At 33.8% G+C, this 18,077-nt stretch overlaps 2 protein-coding genes across 6 annotated transcripts in view; both read right to left on the bottom strand.

Moving 5' to 3' along the window:
* Positions 1–2,449: 2,449 nt before the first annotated feature.
* On the bottom strand, positions 2,450–9,232 carry HIPP1 (HP1 and insulator partner protein 1). The gene is made up of 8 exons (XM_075307122.1): positions 8,479–9,232; positions 7,571–8,281; positions 5,602–6,212; positions 4,850–5,548; positions 4,619–4,794; positions 3,325–3,535; positions 3,117–3,260; positions 2,450–3,051 (listed from the first exon to the last, which is right to left on the bottom strand). The coding sequence occupies exons 1-8, from the start codon at positions 8,909–8,911 to the stop codon at positions 2,899–2,901; spliced, it is 3,138 nt and encodes a 1,045-aa protein (XP_075163237.1). The 5' UTR covers positions 8,912–9,232; the 3' UTR covers positions 2,450–2,898.
* A 5,403-nt stretch (positions 9,233–14,635) lies between these two features.
* Alp1 (Alkaline phosphatase 1) overlaps positions 14,636–18,077 on the bottom strand; it is a 57,708-nt gene continuing 54,266 nt past the window's right edge. For all 5 annotated transcript variants that reach the window (XM_075307442.1, XM_075307445.1, XM_075307443.1 and 2 more), the window contains one exon: positions 14,636–14,800. In XM_075307442.1, the coding sequence (XP_075163557.1) occupies positions 14,679–14,800 (122 nt within the window). In that variant the 3' untranslated portion in view covers positions 14,636–14,678. The remainder of the gene's footprint in view (positions 14,801–18,077) is intronic.

Genomic DNA, 18,077 nt, shown 5'->3' with positions numbered 1-18,077 from the left:
CATCCCAGTGTGTCGAAACAATTACATGTCGTCAAAGCAGTACTTCTTGAGTTGACATCGAAGTTGTGATCCGAATCACCATCTTGTGGATAGACAACCTCCACCCAGGAATGTAAGGGTTGATCTTCACCTTCTAGAGCCCGAGATCCAGCGATACAAAAGAGAGCCTCTAGGTCAGGCAGCATACCAGACAGGTCTGAACATGATTCATGAGAATACTGTAGCTGAAGCGGTGAGAAGCTACAAGGTTAATCCTGTTCTCGGAGTCCGACCGCCGCCCATAGCACCGGAGGGGAGAGACCTCCCACGGCAGACCGGGGTAGTTTTGGCCCAACTAAGATCAGGCAAGTGCAGCCGCCTCAATTCATACTTATCAGTGATTGATAGCTGCGTAGCTGACGTGTGTCCCATCTGTAATCAAACCACATGACACTCGTCACTTTTTTGCTTGCCCAGCTAAGCCTACCCGTCTCACTACCAGATCACTCTGGACACACCCCATCCTTGTCGCAGAGGTCCTTTATCTGGCTACCAGCTGAACAACATAAGCATAGAACAAAATGGATGAAACTACATTAAAAACTGTTACAACAACAACAACCACATTTAATTGTGAGTTGAATTGAAACATTATTCAATAAGTGGGAAATTTAAAGCAGAGAAAATCTGGAAAAGTATCCATGTATGCTTCGAAATATGAGGAAATATGTTATGGTTCGCAAGAAGAGTTAAAGTAATTCTTACTATCAATTATGAGGACTATTTATTTACACTATTTTGTTATTTCGATACTATTTTGTCATAGTTTTAAAGCAAATTGAATATTTAAAAATGTTTGTATAAAATAATTTCATTTTTCACAATTGTCAGTTAAACATTGGCGTAGCTAGCAACGTTCCCAAGGGGTGAAAGCTACAATTTGTGCTCACTGTTAAAATACCTCAAAAAGAGGAATAATTAATTCGTGAAGATGGGAAGAATACAGAATATTTAATTCAAGGATATATTTATAGTTTGACGAAATATTGCATGGTAATTGGTAGGGGGAGATGACAATTAGTAATATATACGCGAATAATGCTCAAATGAAAAATTGTAATCACCGGATAGCATGAAAGTACCTTACTAAATATTCCTTGGGTCTTGCCTTCATGTTGAAATTGCCGAAGTTCCCACTAATTGGTAGTCTAAGTGGAATATGTGGGGGCACAACGAAATCGAGAAAGTTTTTTTTAGTGCGCAAAGCAAATTGGTTTGAGACTTACACTATTTAGTCCATTGTGGTACCACAAGTAGTGAACTTCTCTCTTATCAATGAGTGCTGAATCGGGCAGCACTGCATGGCTCAATGACAAAAAACTACTCATGGATTGAGGTGCTTCTAATCGCCCAAATCAAAATCTCTTCGTGACTCCTCCCAGGAGCGTTGGGCCTAATCTTAGAATTTGACTGCGCTTATAGCACCGAAGTACGGTTATTTTTTGTTCAAGTACGATTAGGCATGTGCCGCCGCATCAATACATAGCCAAACCTGGCCCAATTAACAATATATTACAGATTTATGCAGTGATAAAATAGCTACATAAAAGTAGGTTAATAAAAAAAATCTATAAGAATTTAATAACAATTATGCTAATAAATATAAAATTAAAAAATTAGAATTAACTTAAAAAAAACTTTCCTACATTTTTTTCCTTCTAATTTTTGATTAAATAACAGCATGGGTGACTGCTATTAAAGTACAATACAAACATGAGTCTCGGACACGTTAAAACTGAGGAATAAAAACTAAGTTGATAGGATAAAACAATCGTTCATATGAAAATGTCTAGATAATGTCAGAGTCGGATAAAAGTCGACATCAAATTTTCTTTGTCAAGATGGGCAGTGGCATGCTACAATTATTTATAGCCTCACTAGCCCAAAAATATAAAAACAGATCAGCACACTAAAAAGTAAATAAACAAATACAAAAATATTTGTTGGAATTTTGTGTCATTCATGGGAAATATTTATTAATGGTGAGGAAATACATTTTAAGTAAAAAATGTTCAATTGGGTGCTTGTAAAATATAGAAAATGTACATATTATCCGTTGTATTTTAGTTATTTTCGAATTTCAATTTAATTTTTTAGCGACAATAAAACGTAAACATAAATAAATGTACCATGGACAGAGGAAATTTAATTTCGTTCTTCAAAGGCAGACTTTCGATTGGAATGACACAAAAAGTTGATTAAAATAATAAAAGAAAGTCCAAACTCGACGAATTTGAAAATTGCAAGAAGTCGATTAGTTGAAAATTTCCATTCTTTTTCATTAATTTTTGTTCATTCCATTCTTTTGTCCTATGCTTACTATTGGCAACCTTATCTTTTTATGTGAAAATTGCAAATGAATACCCAATATAAACCAAATGATAGCGTAGCAGAATCAATGAAAATACACTTATATTTGTAGATAGGTATTTGGTTTTATTTTATAATCATCCAAACAAAAATGTTTGTTACAATTGCATAAAACTGCAGTATTGTATAAACAAAAATATTTAGTTACAGTTATACATAATTGTTTTTCTTTGAAAATTCAAATAATGTTCAAAATTATATTTTCAAATTGCCACTGAAAAAAGTAAGCTAGTTTTATCCCATATGATTCATAATTAAATTTAGGGCCGTTACCACCGAACTATTGAAGTATATTTTATAGACGCTTTCTGATGTAGTGCAGCATAGCTAAGAGTTCTGGCAAACGTACATAATGTTGTCCATGATAAATAGGCATCATAAAAGCCATAACATTTTCATACATAAAGGATATGTAATTCCGAATTAATTTAAAAAGTCAAAAGCTTAATAAAAAGAATGAAATAATCAAGTTTCTATTGCAATCATTGTTTAAAAATGACCCTGTTCTACATATTTTCTAATATTGTCCAAAAATTCACTTGAGGTCCACTGTTCAGCAATAGAAGTGAATTCCTCGTCAAACGAGTCGTCGATATCATTAATATAACGGCGTGACAAGGGTTTCTTCATAGCTCGATATGACTGCGAATTGTATAAAGTAAGTTTTTTATTTAATTAATGTAATTGGTTTATATCTAATTACTTACCACAGGGGATAGTGATGCTATTTTCCTTGCAATGCTTAGGGCTTCCTCGTTAACTTTATTGCCTGTAGTTAACTTATTTACTAGGCCAGCCAATGCCGCTTCAGTAGATTGAATTTTTTCGTTTAGCCAAAACAATTTCGTCTTCTATATAAATTGTATGAAACAATGTAAGATACTTCAAAGTGAAACATTCAAATGTGGCACTTACAAATGATCCCCTGATTTTATTTAAATTATTCCATACACTATAACCTTCTGGAACTTGTCCCATTCTTGCATATTGGGATTCATATGTACACTTATCACCAGCTACAACGATATCGAAAAAGGCCAACTGCATTACTCCTAGATTCATAACATGACCGTTAACTCCAGCTACTAATGGTTTGGGAAATGATGCCAATGTTTTCAAATAATGCCTAAAAGTAGTAAAATTTGTATTTTCAGTAATATTGAGAAAATTCTGTTAACCCTTAATAAGAGTGATTAAGAATTGGTAAGGATTACTATATAGACTAAAATTTTGGTTTAATGTAGGAGCTGTTTTAATTTTTTCTACGTCGTAACAACTACATGGTTATCACTATAAGGAACTTTACTTTATAGGAATAATGATACTGTAATGTCGCTATAGGGACAGAAATTTGGTGATTTAAGCATGAAGTACTTAGATGAAGAGTGACGATTAGTAATGTTTTACACCTTAATGCACCAATACAATACACGCCGTATTTTCTATATGTATATGTCCCCAACGAATATTGTTGTTATATGTCATCGGCCGGTTATATAAAATCCAAAAAATTATTACTTTAGTTTTTACAAAATACGTATTTCTAGAAGGTGATTTTATTCTAAATTTATTTTTATTATTCTAAATTTATTCACATCAATACCATGGTTAGTATCACTAAGTTAATGGAGCGAACCAAAATCAACACAAATTCTTCGAATTAAACAATGTCTAATTTAAACGTTGAAACTGAACGAACGGATAATTCCTAGGTGGCCTATAGGTGACGCCAATACCAATCCTCGGCACAATATCTGCAAAGTTAATAATGAATGAAGCTAATATAATGCAATAGACGGTTCAATTAATTCGCGTATTTGGATTTTGCTTTTAAAGAAATAATTTTTTATTTTATTTTTTTAATTCAATGGAGATTTTAATTGTAAAAATGGGGCTATTTTTTCTATGTGTAATCCATACTCCAATACTCGGGTCGATTAAAAAAAATAAAAAAAAAAATCAATTAATTAATTTATATCTTGTCTTGAATGTTTCTATTTTCGCGAAAAGACTGGATAAAAACCATAACAACAAAAGTTGTGATTGACTTTGAATTGAATATTTTGTTTTATCAAATTCAATTAAGATTTTAATTTAAAATATATATATGCTATTGTTTTCTCCGCGTACAGAAATCAATCAGGTTAAATGTTAGATGTTGGTTCTACTATGTATATTGTATGTAGTACAGGTTGCAAAAATTATTTACCTAACTGCCGATGACAAGTGTTTGACAGAGTTCTTCCTCTTTTCCATGGAGCCTACAGCTATCTCCGTTAAATCGACGCCTTGACAGAAATTGGTATCATTTGTTAATATAACTGTAACGTGTGTATCAGGATCCGCAGCTAATTTATCCAAAATATCGGACAACTTGTTTAGCATCTGAAAGAATTTTAATGTTATTTGTGGTTATACTTTGTGCTGCGTACAAACTCACTTGAGTTGTGAATGTGTAGTTCATTTTTGCTTTGTTCGTGCTGAAAATAATCTGAGCAATTTTTGCTGACTTTTTGACTATTACATCTGATGTGTGTACTTTTTCTTTACCAGTGGATGTTGTGGTCGGAGGTGTAGTTTTCAATGTGATTCCGCCAACATCTGACTTATCATCAGCCATAATGGGACTGCGTACATTACGTTTATTTGCGACCGGCGCAGGTTTTTTCAAATCGTTTGCTAGAGTACCAATAGCAGCAGGGCTTTTTGTACGTCTTTGAACTTTTTTATTTTCGGGTTTGGCAAATTCGAAAGATTTCGGACTGATTTTGGTGCCAGCGCCAGCGCTATTGCCGTGTACGTGAGACGCCAGAGTATCCTCAGAAGTTCGTGACGTTGAGGATTTTTGTGTAACGCCTTCTGGTGTTACATTGGCGGATGTCGTAATTTTGGACGAACTATTGGGTCCATTTGGCGTTGTTTGACCATCTAAACTAAGACGATTCAAAGAAGCAGTGCTCGAGTAAGAACTATTGGAACGACGACGTATGATCATGGAATCGTCAAGATTTTGTTTTTGTTGGTATACATAATCCCACCCAGATGAAGCACGTGGTTTTGGAGTGCGTTTACCACTTTTCGGGGTAGTTGTTGCAGGGGGCGATATTTTTGTAGGTGATGTACTTTCCTTCCGTGGAAGCTGTAAAAACCGAGTCAAATGAATTTGAATTTTACTTGAAGACATATACAAACCTTTTCACATATAGTTGCTGCTCTACTTCTCATCATTGGTCTTGGTCTTGCAGACTTAGTTTCCCCTAATTTTTCTAACGAATTCAGCATGTTTACGGCTCCTTCATCACCCATTAAGCGATCAAGTTCGGATACCTTTTTCTTCTTTGTACCGCCAGGCCCGTTCACAGTAGGGGTTTCAGCACGTCTTTTATTAGGAGGTGTATTATCTGCAATTGGGCTAGAGGATGAAGACACTGAGTCTGACAATAACTTATCAGATTCATCTTTTTTTAATATTTTCATTTTGGTTTCGTTACTACTAATTTGCAGTTGTTTCTGGTTTATCAAAGTCTTTTTAGTAGGAGCTGAAGGATTTGAATCAACTTCTGCTTTTTTTTCTTTCAGTAAAAGAGGTCTTTGTTGCGTCTTTTTCGCTGAAATTGTCGCCGCTTCTTTTTTTATTGGTCTAATTGTAGTAGAACCCTTTGTAATCGTAGCTGAGGGCATTGAAGGTTCCTGTTTGATCTTGTGCTTACTACTGGTAACCAATTTGGCATAAGAAAATGTTGTTTCAGGTGCGTCCGGATCCCAAATAATTTTTCGTTTTATTATACGTGTGCGGCGAAATCCTAAAATAGGTAATAATGTATAACGGTTTAAAAAAATAAAATATTTATATATATGGAAATAGCAACACGAAACAAATATATGTCTTTATTATTACATTTGCCTAAAATCATTCGTGTATATTCATGTTTATACCCACCATCAAAGGGTGGATTTATAATATCTTAGTCATTATCTTAGTAATGCATAGAAATTTGGGTCAATATTTCTATGCATTACAAAGATAATGACTAAGATGTATATGTGTATATGAATATATAAATATATAGTTCAAAGTTTGCTCATGAAGTGTGTCCTGAAGGCCTATTGTTTCATATTCCCTTACCGCTAAACAACCACACAAAAATAAGACAACATCGATCCGTAATTAGATATCGCCCCCATATAGACCAATCCCCATATTTGATTTCTTCAGCGTCCTGAGGTCATATTTTTCACCCGAACAGCCTTAAATTCGTTGAGTTGTGTTGGTAAAAAAACCCTAAATAACAACAAAAAATTAGTCTATCGGTCCAAAATTAGAAATAGTTTCCATATAGACCGATAAAGTACAAGAAGCACTTCATGTTAGGGTGATGAGTTTTAGGGGTATTCATGATTTAATACGATTAAGACAACGGATATCAAGGGGTGGGTTTTGTCTAGGCACCAACTTCCATCTTCTGGTGCCACATATTTTAAAATGCCTAGATATTGAGTTTTTTTTGTATGCCTTCCAGTGACTGTGAATTAGACCAATCTATAGGCTGGTAGATTGTTTAGCTTTTGCCTGGGTTAGAGTACTGTTGAGAACCGCACCCATCATGGCTGAGCACCGGTGTAATACCAACGACCAGCGCCGAACGGTATTTGTCCTCTCCAAAAGGCAGGGTTTCCCAAGGGAACGTCACAAATCTCCAGATTTGACTGTTTTGTCCTCAATGCTAGTTTTTCACATTTTCTGTCTAAAATTTGGTCCGAGAAATCAAAAAAATCGACAATTTTAGCCCATCATTTGATGAAGTAATGCGATTATAGCGACCACTTTTAGTAGTGGTACTTCCGTCGGAAAACTGGTATTATTATCCGACTTCCGTGCGAACAACCATAAGTGGAGGATATGAGGAGATAACGTAAAACATATACAATGAGCGCAAAAACATACGTTCCTATAGGATTCATATTAAATTCACCCTGTTTTCATCTTTGAATAATTGTCTGCACTTTGAAAATATAACTTTGCGGTAGTAGATTGAATTTAAAAATTTACACAATCATTGGACTAAATTAATTTTTTTCATAAAACACCATAAATTTAGACAACACTAAAAAAACAGTGTTTTTTAGTGTTGTCTAAATTTATTTTGAAATATAAAATTACCTGTTGGCGAACTTAACATGGTCGAACTTTCGTCCGTTTTGGTAATAGTTATCCCATCAATAGGCGAGGTCTTGTTTTCATCGCTATTGCCATCCTCCTTTATGGTAGAATTGTGTTTATCTGTACTTGTGGACTTAATGAAACCACTGCCGTTCTTCGGTGTAGGAGGAATAACAACAACACTTGTAATTTGCGGAGCACTTGCTTTCGATTCGATCAATTGTATTGGAACGGGGCTATCCCCTTTATTTGGATTTGGTGTGTTACTAGCGGCAGTACCCACAGTTTCTTTATTGCCATCATCATCGTTGTCAGTCCAGTCAGCTTCGAGAGAAGATACTAAGTCCATTACAGGATCTGCTTGGTGTATGGGTTTAATGTCTTGTTTGCGACGACGAGGTTTATTTTTGTTTTTCAAACATTCAATTTGTTCTAAAGCCATAGCACGCTCCTCTTCTGTGGTGAGAAGAGTAGTCCCAAAGTTCTGTTTAGAACCACTGCTTTTTACGTTTTGCAAGGATGTGGAAGAATCGGGTTCAGGTGTGCTGTAGTCATCGTCGACTACTTCCATTATTTGATATTCGCCTTCGCCTTCAATAGTAACACCTTCTAAATCCAGTTCTGCATCATTACCTTCATTGTTATGCCCATCATCTAGACCTTTTAGAACCGCTATAAGATCTTCGTGCTCCAGTGCTGCTTCTTTCATGGCTATAGAATATAAAAAGTATATATATATATATATATATAAATAGTTTAACAATATATAAGAAGTAAATATGTTTAAGAATGCATAAATTAAGTACATTGTGTATGGTATGGAAACGTATATACCATCAACAATTACAATGCTTACAAGAACATTTGTTATCAGGAAAGAGGAAAAGATCGTAAAAGTATATACATACCACAGTCATTCTTAACTTCAAATACTGTCCCAGGTGCATCTCTGATTTCCTTTACATTCTCAACTGGTGTCTTTTCTACAATTACAGAAGTTGTATCCATCTTATTGTCAATGTTCTTTTCACCAGAAGCATTTACGCTTGCTAAATCAGATGCATGTCCACTTTCCATATTTTCATCCACATTATGCATTTTTGCAATCTCCCTCTCGAGTGAAAACAAGTCGTCAGTGTGTTCTGGAGTGTTTTTGGCTTGTGGCTTAACCAGTAACTGATTTCCGATAATACGTGGCGCATCATTGTAATCTTTTTGTTGAGATGTGGGCTTTGTCAACATAACACTGGAGGTAGGCTTCACTTCGCTACTGGTTCCAAGAGCCGTGCCAATATTCTTCTCATCAGTTTCGATGACATTTTTCTCGTTCTCATTAGGCATATTAGTTTTCGAGGTTATGGGTATAAACTTGTATTTATTTTTCTAAATCTTTATAGATGGCACATAGAGACCACCGACAGCAGTTATTTATATAAAATGCTTTAATGATTGCAGGTAGGCGCCATTTTTTGTACCACTTTGCATTTACCAATAGGTAAAATTTGTGTCGAATTTGCTTTTAAGCGTCGACCGATACAATACGTTGAGATTTCAAAATACAAAACACTGATCTTTCCCCTATACGGTAAAAAAAATTAAAACAACTTGAGAAATGCTTAGATATCAGTATATCAGATTCCTATATTTTCTAAATGACGCTTACAATTACAATATTTATCTTTAGTGATGAACATTTCTATTCTAGTACATATTCCGTACATTTCTAGAGATGAGACACGACTTAGGCATTATAAGGTAGTGGTGTTTCAACAACAACACAATTGATTGCCTAATATTACGTTCATATTACACCCGAAACCGCCTTAATACGTCGTTCAGACCATAAGTTTATCCGGACGATAATGTTTGTGACCAACTCATCAACATATATCCCAGATTAAAGAATGAAGCCGCCGAGTCGCGCCGCTGATTTCAGTCGCCGCCGACGATTTTTTGCCAGTCGAATCATCCCGACTCAATTTTATGCGCCTTGCAGATTATACGTTTATCCGGACGACAGTGGTCGTGTCGAACATATCCCATAAATTGGCCACATTATAAGTTAAGTCCGAAGGCATAATCGATACTGCTGCATGTTTATGGGATCGATAACACAGTTACCGATTATGTAGCCATTAACGAATTGTCGTATCGATTGGACACACTACAGTGTGTCCAGATTCTTTACAAACACAGGCATTCCATCCGGAAAAACTTATAGTCTCTATACGCATTAGCCGCCAAGGGAACCACCGTGGTGCAATGGTTAGCATGCCCGCCTTGCATGCACAAGGTGGTGGGTTCGATTCCTGCTTCGACCGAACACCAAACAGTTTTTCAGCGGTGGATTATCCCACCTCAGTAATGCTGGTGACATTTCTGAGGGTTTCAAAGCTTCTCTAAGTGGTTTCACTGGAATGTGGAACGCCGTTCGGACTCGGCTATAAAAAGGAGGTCCCTTGTCATTGAGCTTAACATGTAATCGGGCAACACTCAGTGATAAGAGAGAAGTTCACCAATGTGGTATCGCAATGGACTGAATAGTCTAAGTGAGCCTGATACATCGGGCAGCCACCTAACCTAACCTAGCCGCCAATTAATCAAAAATATCGATTTTAATTAGAAAAATGTATTAATAATTGTCGTATTTTTAAAAAAAATGTTGAACCTTCACCCACAATCAATCAATTTCGAGCTGCAAGCTAGTTTTGCAAAAATATAGCTCAGAAAATTGTATGCGTCTTATGCGCTTTATGCGCTTTACAGATTATCAGTTATTTCGGACGACAGTGCTCGTGTCGAACATATCCCATATATTGTGCACACTGTAAGTTAAGTCCGAAGGCATAATCGATACTGCTGCATGTTTATGGGATCGATAACACATTTACCGATTATTTGGTCATCGCCGACAGGTCGTATCGATCCGACACACTGTAAGATTCTTTACAAACACCGACATTCCGTCCGGAATAACTGATAGTCTGTAATGCGCTTTACAGACTATCAGTTATTCCAGACGGAATAACTGCGGACCTTACGCAGTCGGATAAACACTACGACGGAGGTTCGCCTATTTGTTGTGTGTTCGTTCAAGTTTTGCCCTTACACTGCACGAACAAATATGATGACAACACGAAAAGATAAGAAGAAGTATAAACAATGAAGATGTACGAAAAGTTATTTAGCCATTTTTTAATAAAAAATTTACGAAAGCAATAAAAATCCGTGTATATGCGACAAAACAGTGATTCCTGAAGTAATCAACATTTAATAAATTAAAAATTATTCCTGATTTTCAATTTGGTTTGAAGAAGGCGCATGGCACGCAACATGCTCTCTCAATGATATTGTGACGAACTTACACCCAGAAAAAAGTGACCCCTTCTTTAAGTTAAAATGAACTCATTGTGAAGAAAGTTGAACTTCGTATAGCGCCAAAGCCATTTTTATTTGTTTGAACGATGTGATTTTCGTAGAAATTAGGAATAATGTATTCCATATATTAGTTAACATTTTCCTATATTTATGTACCACTATACTACAGAATGAAAAAATTTAACTAATTTGAATTCATATATGGAATGATTTTATTGAAATTTTTTCATTCATTTGGACAAATCTTACACATTTGTGGTAAAACTTTTACTTCATAATTAGAACTGCTTACCTTCGTTTTTAAATACAATTTTATTTATTTCTATAAGAAACTTTATCTTCAATAAAAGACATGTTTTATTAATATATTGAATATATTTATTAAGAATCAACAGCATCGAATCTCTTTGAAATATTAGTTTATTATTTAGAATTTTACCATATGTTTAAGCTATCAGACCTAAGGTTATTTTCCGCAAATAAAAAGACTTTATTGCATTTTTCCCTATCGTTTCGACAATTGTTTGTTGTCTTCTTCAGGGGAATTCGTCTATTAAATAAAAACACGTTATAATTTTGTACATTTACAAACACCATAAACATATCCACTTACAATATTGTTTTAACTTAAGTTACATTGAATTACAGTATACACGAAACATATAAAACAACATAAAACATAAATTAAAACTAATATCACAGCCGGGGTTTCAGGATTGCAACACTGTAAGCAGCACTTATGTTGTCAGTATCTTCTTTTAAGTTCATTGTTCGTCTTATATTTTGTTGTATTCTTAAGCTTTCAATTGTCATTCGTTTTTTCTCTCTTTTCTCTTTGTCAAGTATTCTGTAGTTTTCAAAATCAGCTGTGTGTCCAGTGTTCTTTATGTGTTGTGATAATGCTGTTCTTTCTTTTCGTTTTTCTATGTCCGCTTTATGCTCTCCAATTCTTGTCTCCAGTGCTCTCTTCGTAGTTCCAATGTATATGCGATCACATTTCTCTTTATCACTACCTTTGCAGCTGATTTCGTTAGTTTATTATTCCACTATTTCCAATTTCCGTGTGATATTATCAACTGTAAAACGCACTTTTTCTTCTTCTTGTACTTTTCACTTTTAATAAGTTGCTGCCTAACGATTTTGTCCTCCTTTTACAATTTCAATACCTACAAATATAAAAAATCATAAAACATTTTTGTTCCAAAAGGTTAGCGTCACTGAATATTACCTGATAATTGAAGATTCCAAAATGAAGACAAATGAAAGGGTTGTTATTCTGCTGGTGTTTTCTTCCTTTATACACTATCACGAACATTGATAGATTTATTTTTAAAAACGAAAATTTTTCTCACTAATTTAATATAACAAATATTTTATATATTTTATTTGTTATTTATTATATTATTTTACCATATTATTTTTTAACAATCTCTCCGTATACCAAAACAACGCGATTCCAACTAGAAAAAACAACCGACGCGCAAACATATCGATTACACCCACGCGCAAACACATCGATTACGATGACAGGTATCGATTACAGGTAGACAATAGAAATTTAGGAAAATTTCCTATATTCTAACAAGTGTGTTTCCTTAAGTTTTGAAAGGATTGCATACTTCTTAGTACGAATGAACTAAAATATTTTTCTATGCCAAGTGTTGTTCGTATGTATGAAAAACTTTCTATTATAAAGGAAGTCGCAATTATCATTTTATAAGAAATTTTACTAATTTTGAGGAAACTTGGTTTTAGTTCGGTTTTTGTTTATTTTTACGAATGCTTTGTTATCGGTGAATAAAATTTTCTTTTTCAGTAGTAAATTCTTATACCCAGCGAAGAAAATAGTATGAGTAAAATTCCATGCCTTATTCTAGTTAATGAACTATTCCTAACTGCTTACAGTTTAGGATTTTTTTTACTGAAACGAGTAAATTTTATTATTTTTCACAAAAATTTACCTTGATGGAAATAAAATGGATAAACTATATTGATGAAAATTTTTTCCTTTAGTTTCGAAGGCACTTTTTTCTGGGTGTAGTTAGGGCGTTGTCATGGTGCTGTCAGTAAAAAACGCCTCAATATAAAAACGTGACAATACTATAAGATTATCCGGACGAAATATCTATGTTTGTAAAGAATGTTACGCTAAGAATTCTTTACAAACACAGTCATTCCGTACAGATAAATCTTTGGTCTTAACGTCGTATTACTGGACCACAATGGTTCTTTTGCAATTCTCTTAAAATATACTTTGTCTAACAGTTTCAAGGGAATCTTATTGGCTTCTAAATACATCTAAAAAGCACCTAAAAATTCCACTCAAGCGATGCTTTAATTTAGTAACTTGGCGTGGTACAAATACTCAATAGTGGCGGCGCTTTTCCGACGAGTTTTGATTATCGTATACGACAGTTTTCGACGTGGTTTCTAACAATAGTGATGACAAAATATTTTACATTTTTTTTTAAATTTCCCCATCACAGTTGGTGATTTTTATGGGAACCACCGTGGTGCAATGGTTAGCATGCCCGCCTTGCATACACAAGGTCGTGGGTTCGATTCCTGATACGACCGAACACCAAAAAGTTTTTCAGCGGTGGATTATCCCACCTCAGTAATGCTGGTGACATTTCTGAGGGTTACAAAGCTTCTCTAAGTGGTTTCACTACAATGTGTAACGCCGTTCGGACTCGGCTATAAAAAGGAGGTCCCTTGTCATTGAGCTTAACATGGAATCGGGCAGCACTCAGTGATAAGAGAGAAGTTCACCACTGTGGTATCACAATGGACTGAATAGTCTAAGTGAGCCTGATACATCGGGCTGCCACATAACCTAACCTAACCTAACCTATAGTGCCACATAAGAGTCTATGGAGAATCGTCTTTCTTTTTGACCAGCAAAACTGGGGAGCACTAAGGGATTGATGATGGCCAATCACACCACTTTCCGACATTTCCTTTGCGAGCTTTAGGAACTCGTATTTTTTTTTCATGCTTCACCACAGAAAAATTTCATATTCACCATTCATTGGAAACAATGGTAATCTTCGGCTTTTGGTGGTATTAATTCTGACTGACCCGTAGTCAAACGTATCATAGACCTATTCTCGTCGAATTAACCAGACTTTCGGTACAGGACTATGCCATTACACGACACCGCATGTCTAGATTTAGTCGCGTCTCCTACTGTTCCAAACATATGCACTAGCTTATAATACCCCGTCCAGAATGGTGCAGGGTATGAACGTGTCTATTATTGATGAAAATGTGGAGGTACATAAATAAATAAATAAAACTGTATTCAAAAACTTAATTTCTACGGAGACATCTTTGACTCTATACGAAGTGCAACTTTCTTCAAAATGTGAGGTATCAATTTTCTATGTTGAAAAAAATTTGCTTATTTGGTGTAGACATTTCTTTAACAAATAAAACAACTTCTTGTTTGTTTTGATATAGTCAAAACATGCCAAGCCTAGTGTCAAGAACTTTCAACAAATGTCAAATTTCTTACTAGCCCCCAGGGCTAGTGAAATTATACTCACCTCTATTTACGTCAAATTTTGTACCAATGCTAGTAAAAAGTTTCGGTTTCGAACAGGCACAGAGTTGCTAAAACGAAATGATTCGCTCAAAATTGCAAATGAATTGCTCATATATGTACCTTAATAAAAAATTTAAATATTTGGAAGTTCTATTAATATATTTTTATCAAATATAGTACTAATTATTTATAACTGGTAAGATTGCAAGATGATAATTCACCCGGGCTTAGACATGCGGCAAAACACATAAAAGCTGGCAAAATACTCTGTTCCAAAACGCCAGTGAATAAATGCGACCACGGACCTGAAAAATAAAATCGGAAAGATAAAATATATTGCGCATGTAAAAATCAAATGATAGCCATTAATTTTAATGAAATGAAAATATATTGATTCTAAATTAGCATAACATGTTTGGGACACATATGTTAATGTAATATATTCAGAGAGCGACAGAGATATGGAGGGAGTATAGAGAAAGAAATTACGATGCAAACCGGGAATGTTGAAGGAGGGCACAGATTCAGATGAGTTCGATTAATGATGGCTTCCCCAACAATTTGACATTTAGTGCAAATATTCCTAAATTTACATACTAAAATCCCTGCTAGCATTTCAAAGTTCCATTTCATCCTCATCGCTACCACAGACTCATAAGTGACACTACAACAATCGCCAAATGTGATGGGGAAAGCGTATCAAAAAGTATGAAATGTACATTTTGCCATCACTATTGTTACAAGAGCCATTTTATATTTTGTGAAACATCAAGCGCAACTAGCTTACTATAATTTATTTAAATAAAAACGAAAATGAAGTGTTGAAAACGCTTAAAATTGTAAAAGGTATATTGGTGAAAAATTTTCCACTTTCCAAATAGAATAAAGTGATAGTTTTTCAGATATTTTTCCAAACACGCTGCCTCCATCAAGAATAAACACTGATAGACGCTGGAGCATCAGCCGAAAATAGCAGAATTGCAGCTTATAAATCAACATAATTACTTTTTTAAGGCATTATGTTCAATGTGTTTTTATTCGTATTAATGTTATACGTGAAATTATTTATAAATATTTATTCAAATTAATTAATAAAAATCGAAGCAATCGTATTTTACTTGACCACAACTATCTGAAAATGCACTTTTTCTAATAGTTTAAAGGGGCTCTTATTGGCGTCGTTCTGAATTTATCTAAAAAGGCACTTAATAATTGCACTCATGCATGGTACAACTTCTCAATAGTGACGGCACTTTTGCGACGAGTTTTGGATATCGTATACGACTTTTAGGCGTGGTGGGGATTCTCAAAAGTGCCTTCAAACTCACAAAATGTTGGCAGGGAATGTGCATTTAGAGAAAAAAGAAGAGCGACACAGATTACATCGGCATCAATTTTTTATGTAGCATCAAGTCGGGACAGTAAAACGAAACAAGTGAAAACAGCGAAAAAAATAAACATTTTTATTTTAGGCCGATAGCCTATAGTTGCTAATGTCCGTATAAATAAATTAAGTAATAAATAAATGAAATTTTTATTTAAAAAATAATGATATTGTGTTTTTTGTTAGAATAGAAAAAAGTGACCTCTTCTTTAAGTTAAAATGAACTAATTTTTAAGAAAGTTGAATTTCGTATAGCGCTAAAGACATGTTCATTTGTTTGAACGATGTGATTTTCGTAGAAATTAGGAAGAATGCATTCTATATACTAGTATTTGTTAACCTTTTTCGTATATTTATGTACCACTATACTACAGAATAAAAAAATGTAACTTAATTGAATTCATATATGGAATGATTTTATTGAACTTTTTTCATTAATGCGGACAAATCTTACATATTTGTGGTAACCATTTTACTTCAAAATTATAACTACTTACTTATGCTATGGTCACATTAGGCAAATATTTGACAGAAATCAAAAAAGAAGCCGTCGCCACACATAAACCAGCAAACATTTTTAGCTCTTATTGAATATATAACATCATGGCAGGATTATTTTCCAAAAATCATATCCAGATATTTGGAAAAAGAGTTCTGGAAAATTGTTTGACACTCATTTTGGTCAAATATTTGTCTAATGTGACCATAGCCTTACGTTTTTAAATACAGTTTTATTTATTTATATAAGCGAATTTCGCCAATAAAAACATGTCTTATAATATATTAAATATATTTATTACGCATCAACAGCATCGACTGGCCTTGAAATATTAATTTATTGATATACTATTTTCAATTTCCATGCTATTTCAATTTTGTCCTGCTTTTACAATTTCAATCCCTACTAATATATGAAATTCTTAAACCAATTTTTCACAAAAGTTTAGCGTCACTGAATATAACCTGCACTGTTAGAAAAATATGTTTTTCATATATTCCGATATAAACAAAATGTGTTTCGGGCACAATTTTTTAAACACAATATATTTAAGTGCAAACATGTAATGTTCCTAAACTAGCACTAAATGTTTGGGGCACATATGTTAATATGTTAGAATATATTAGGTTTGGGACATGAATGTTTCATAAAAAGAATGTGTGAATGTAAATATATATAAATTTACAAATTTCGAGTAAACATATATATGTTATGATAGTTTATTCAGAGAGCGACAGAGAGAGTATAGAAAAAGAAATAGAGATGGAAACCGGGAGGGTTGACGAAAGATATCAACATAACACAGCGAGAGAATCAAAAGAGAGGGTACACCCAGAAAAAAGTGACCCCTTCTTTAAGTTAAAATGAACTCATTGTGAAGAAAGTTGAACTTCGTATAGCGCCAAAGACATTTTTATTTGTTTGAACGATGTGATTTTCGTAGAAATTAGGAATAATGCATTCCATATATTAGTTAACATTTTCCTATATTTATATACCACTATACTACAGAATGAAAAAATTTAACTAATTTGAATTCATATATGGAATGATTTTATTGAAATTTTTTCATTCATTTCGACAAATCTTACACATTTGTGGTAAAACTTTTACTTCATAATTAGAACTGCTTACCTTCGTTTTTAAATACAATTTTATTTATTTCTATGAGCAATTTTATCTTCAATAAAAGACATGTTTTATTAATATATTGAATATATTTATTAAGAATCAACAGCATCGAATCTCTTTGAAATATTAGTTTATTATTCCACTATTTCCAATTTCCGTGTGATATTATCAACTGTAAAACTCAATTTTTCTTCTTCTTGTACTTTTCACTTTTAATAAGTTGCTGTCTAACGATTTTGTCCTCCTTTTACAATTTCAATACCTACAAATATAAAAAATCATAAAACATTTTTGTTGCAAAAGGTTAGCGTCACTGAATATTACCTGATAATTGAAGATTCCAAAATGAAGACAAATGAAAGGGTTGTTATTCTGCTGGTGTTTTCTTTCTTTATACACTATCACGAACATTGATAGATTTATTTAAAAAACGAAAATTTTTCTCACTAATTTAAAATAACAAATATTTTATATATATTATTTTACCATATTATTTTTTAACAATCTCTCCGAAACAACGCGATTCCAACTAAAAAAACAACCGACGCGCAAATATATTGATTACACC

This window comes from Haematobia irritans, chromosome 4 (assembly GCF_050003625.1).
Source record: "Haematobia irritans isolate KBUSLIRL chromosome 4, ASM5000362v1, whole genome shotgun sequence".
NCBI lineage: Eukaryota > Metazoa > Arthropoda > Insecta > Diptera > Muscidae > Haematobia > Haematobia irritans.
Note: the sequence above shows the minus strand (reverse complement) of the source record. Positions and strands in the feature narration are given on the sequence as shown.

What these genes read in the sequence shown, in the direction of transcription:
- HIPP1 (XM_075307122.1), bottom strand. Translation starts at nt 8,911, where the DNA reads ATGCCTAATGAGAACGAGAAAAATGTCATCGAAACTGATGAGAAGAAT. An exon ending in ACTACACATTCACAACTCAA is followed by an intron (nt 4,795 to 4,849) that starts GTGAGTTTGTAC and finishes AAATTCTTTCAG; the next exon opens with ATGCTAAACAAGTTGTCCGA. An exon ending in CACTTGTCATCGGCAGTTAG is followed by an intron (nt 3,536 to 4,618) that starts GTAAATAATTTT and finishes TACTACTTTTAG; the next exon opens with GCATTATTTGAAAACATTGG.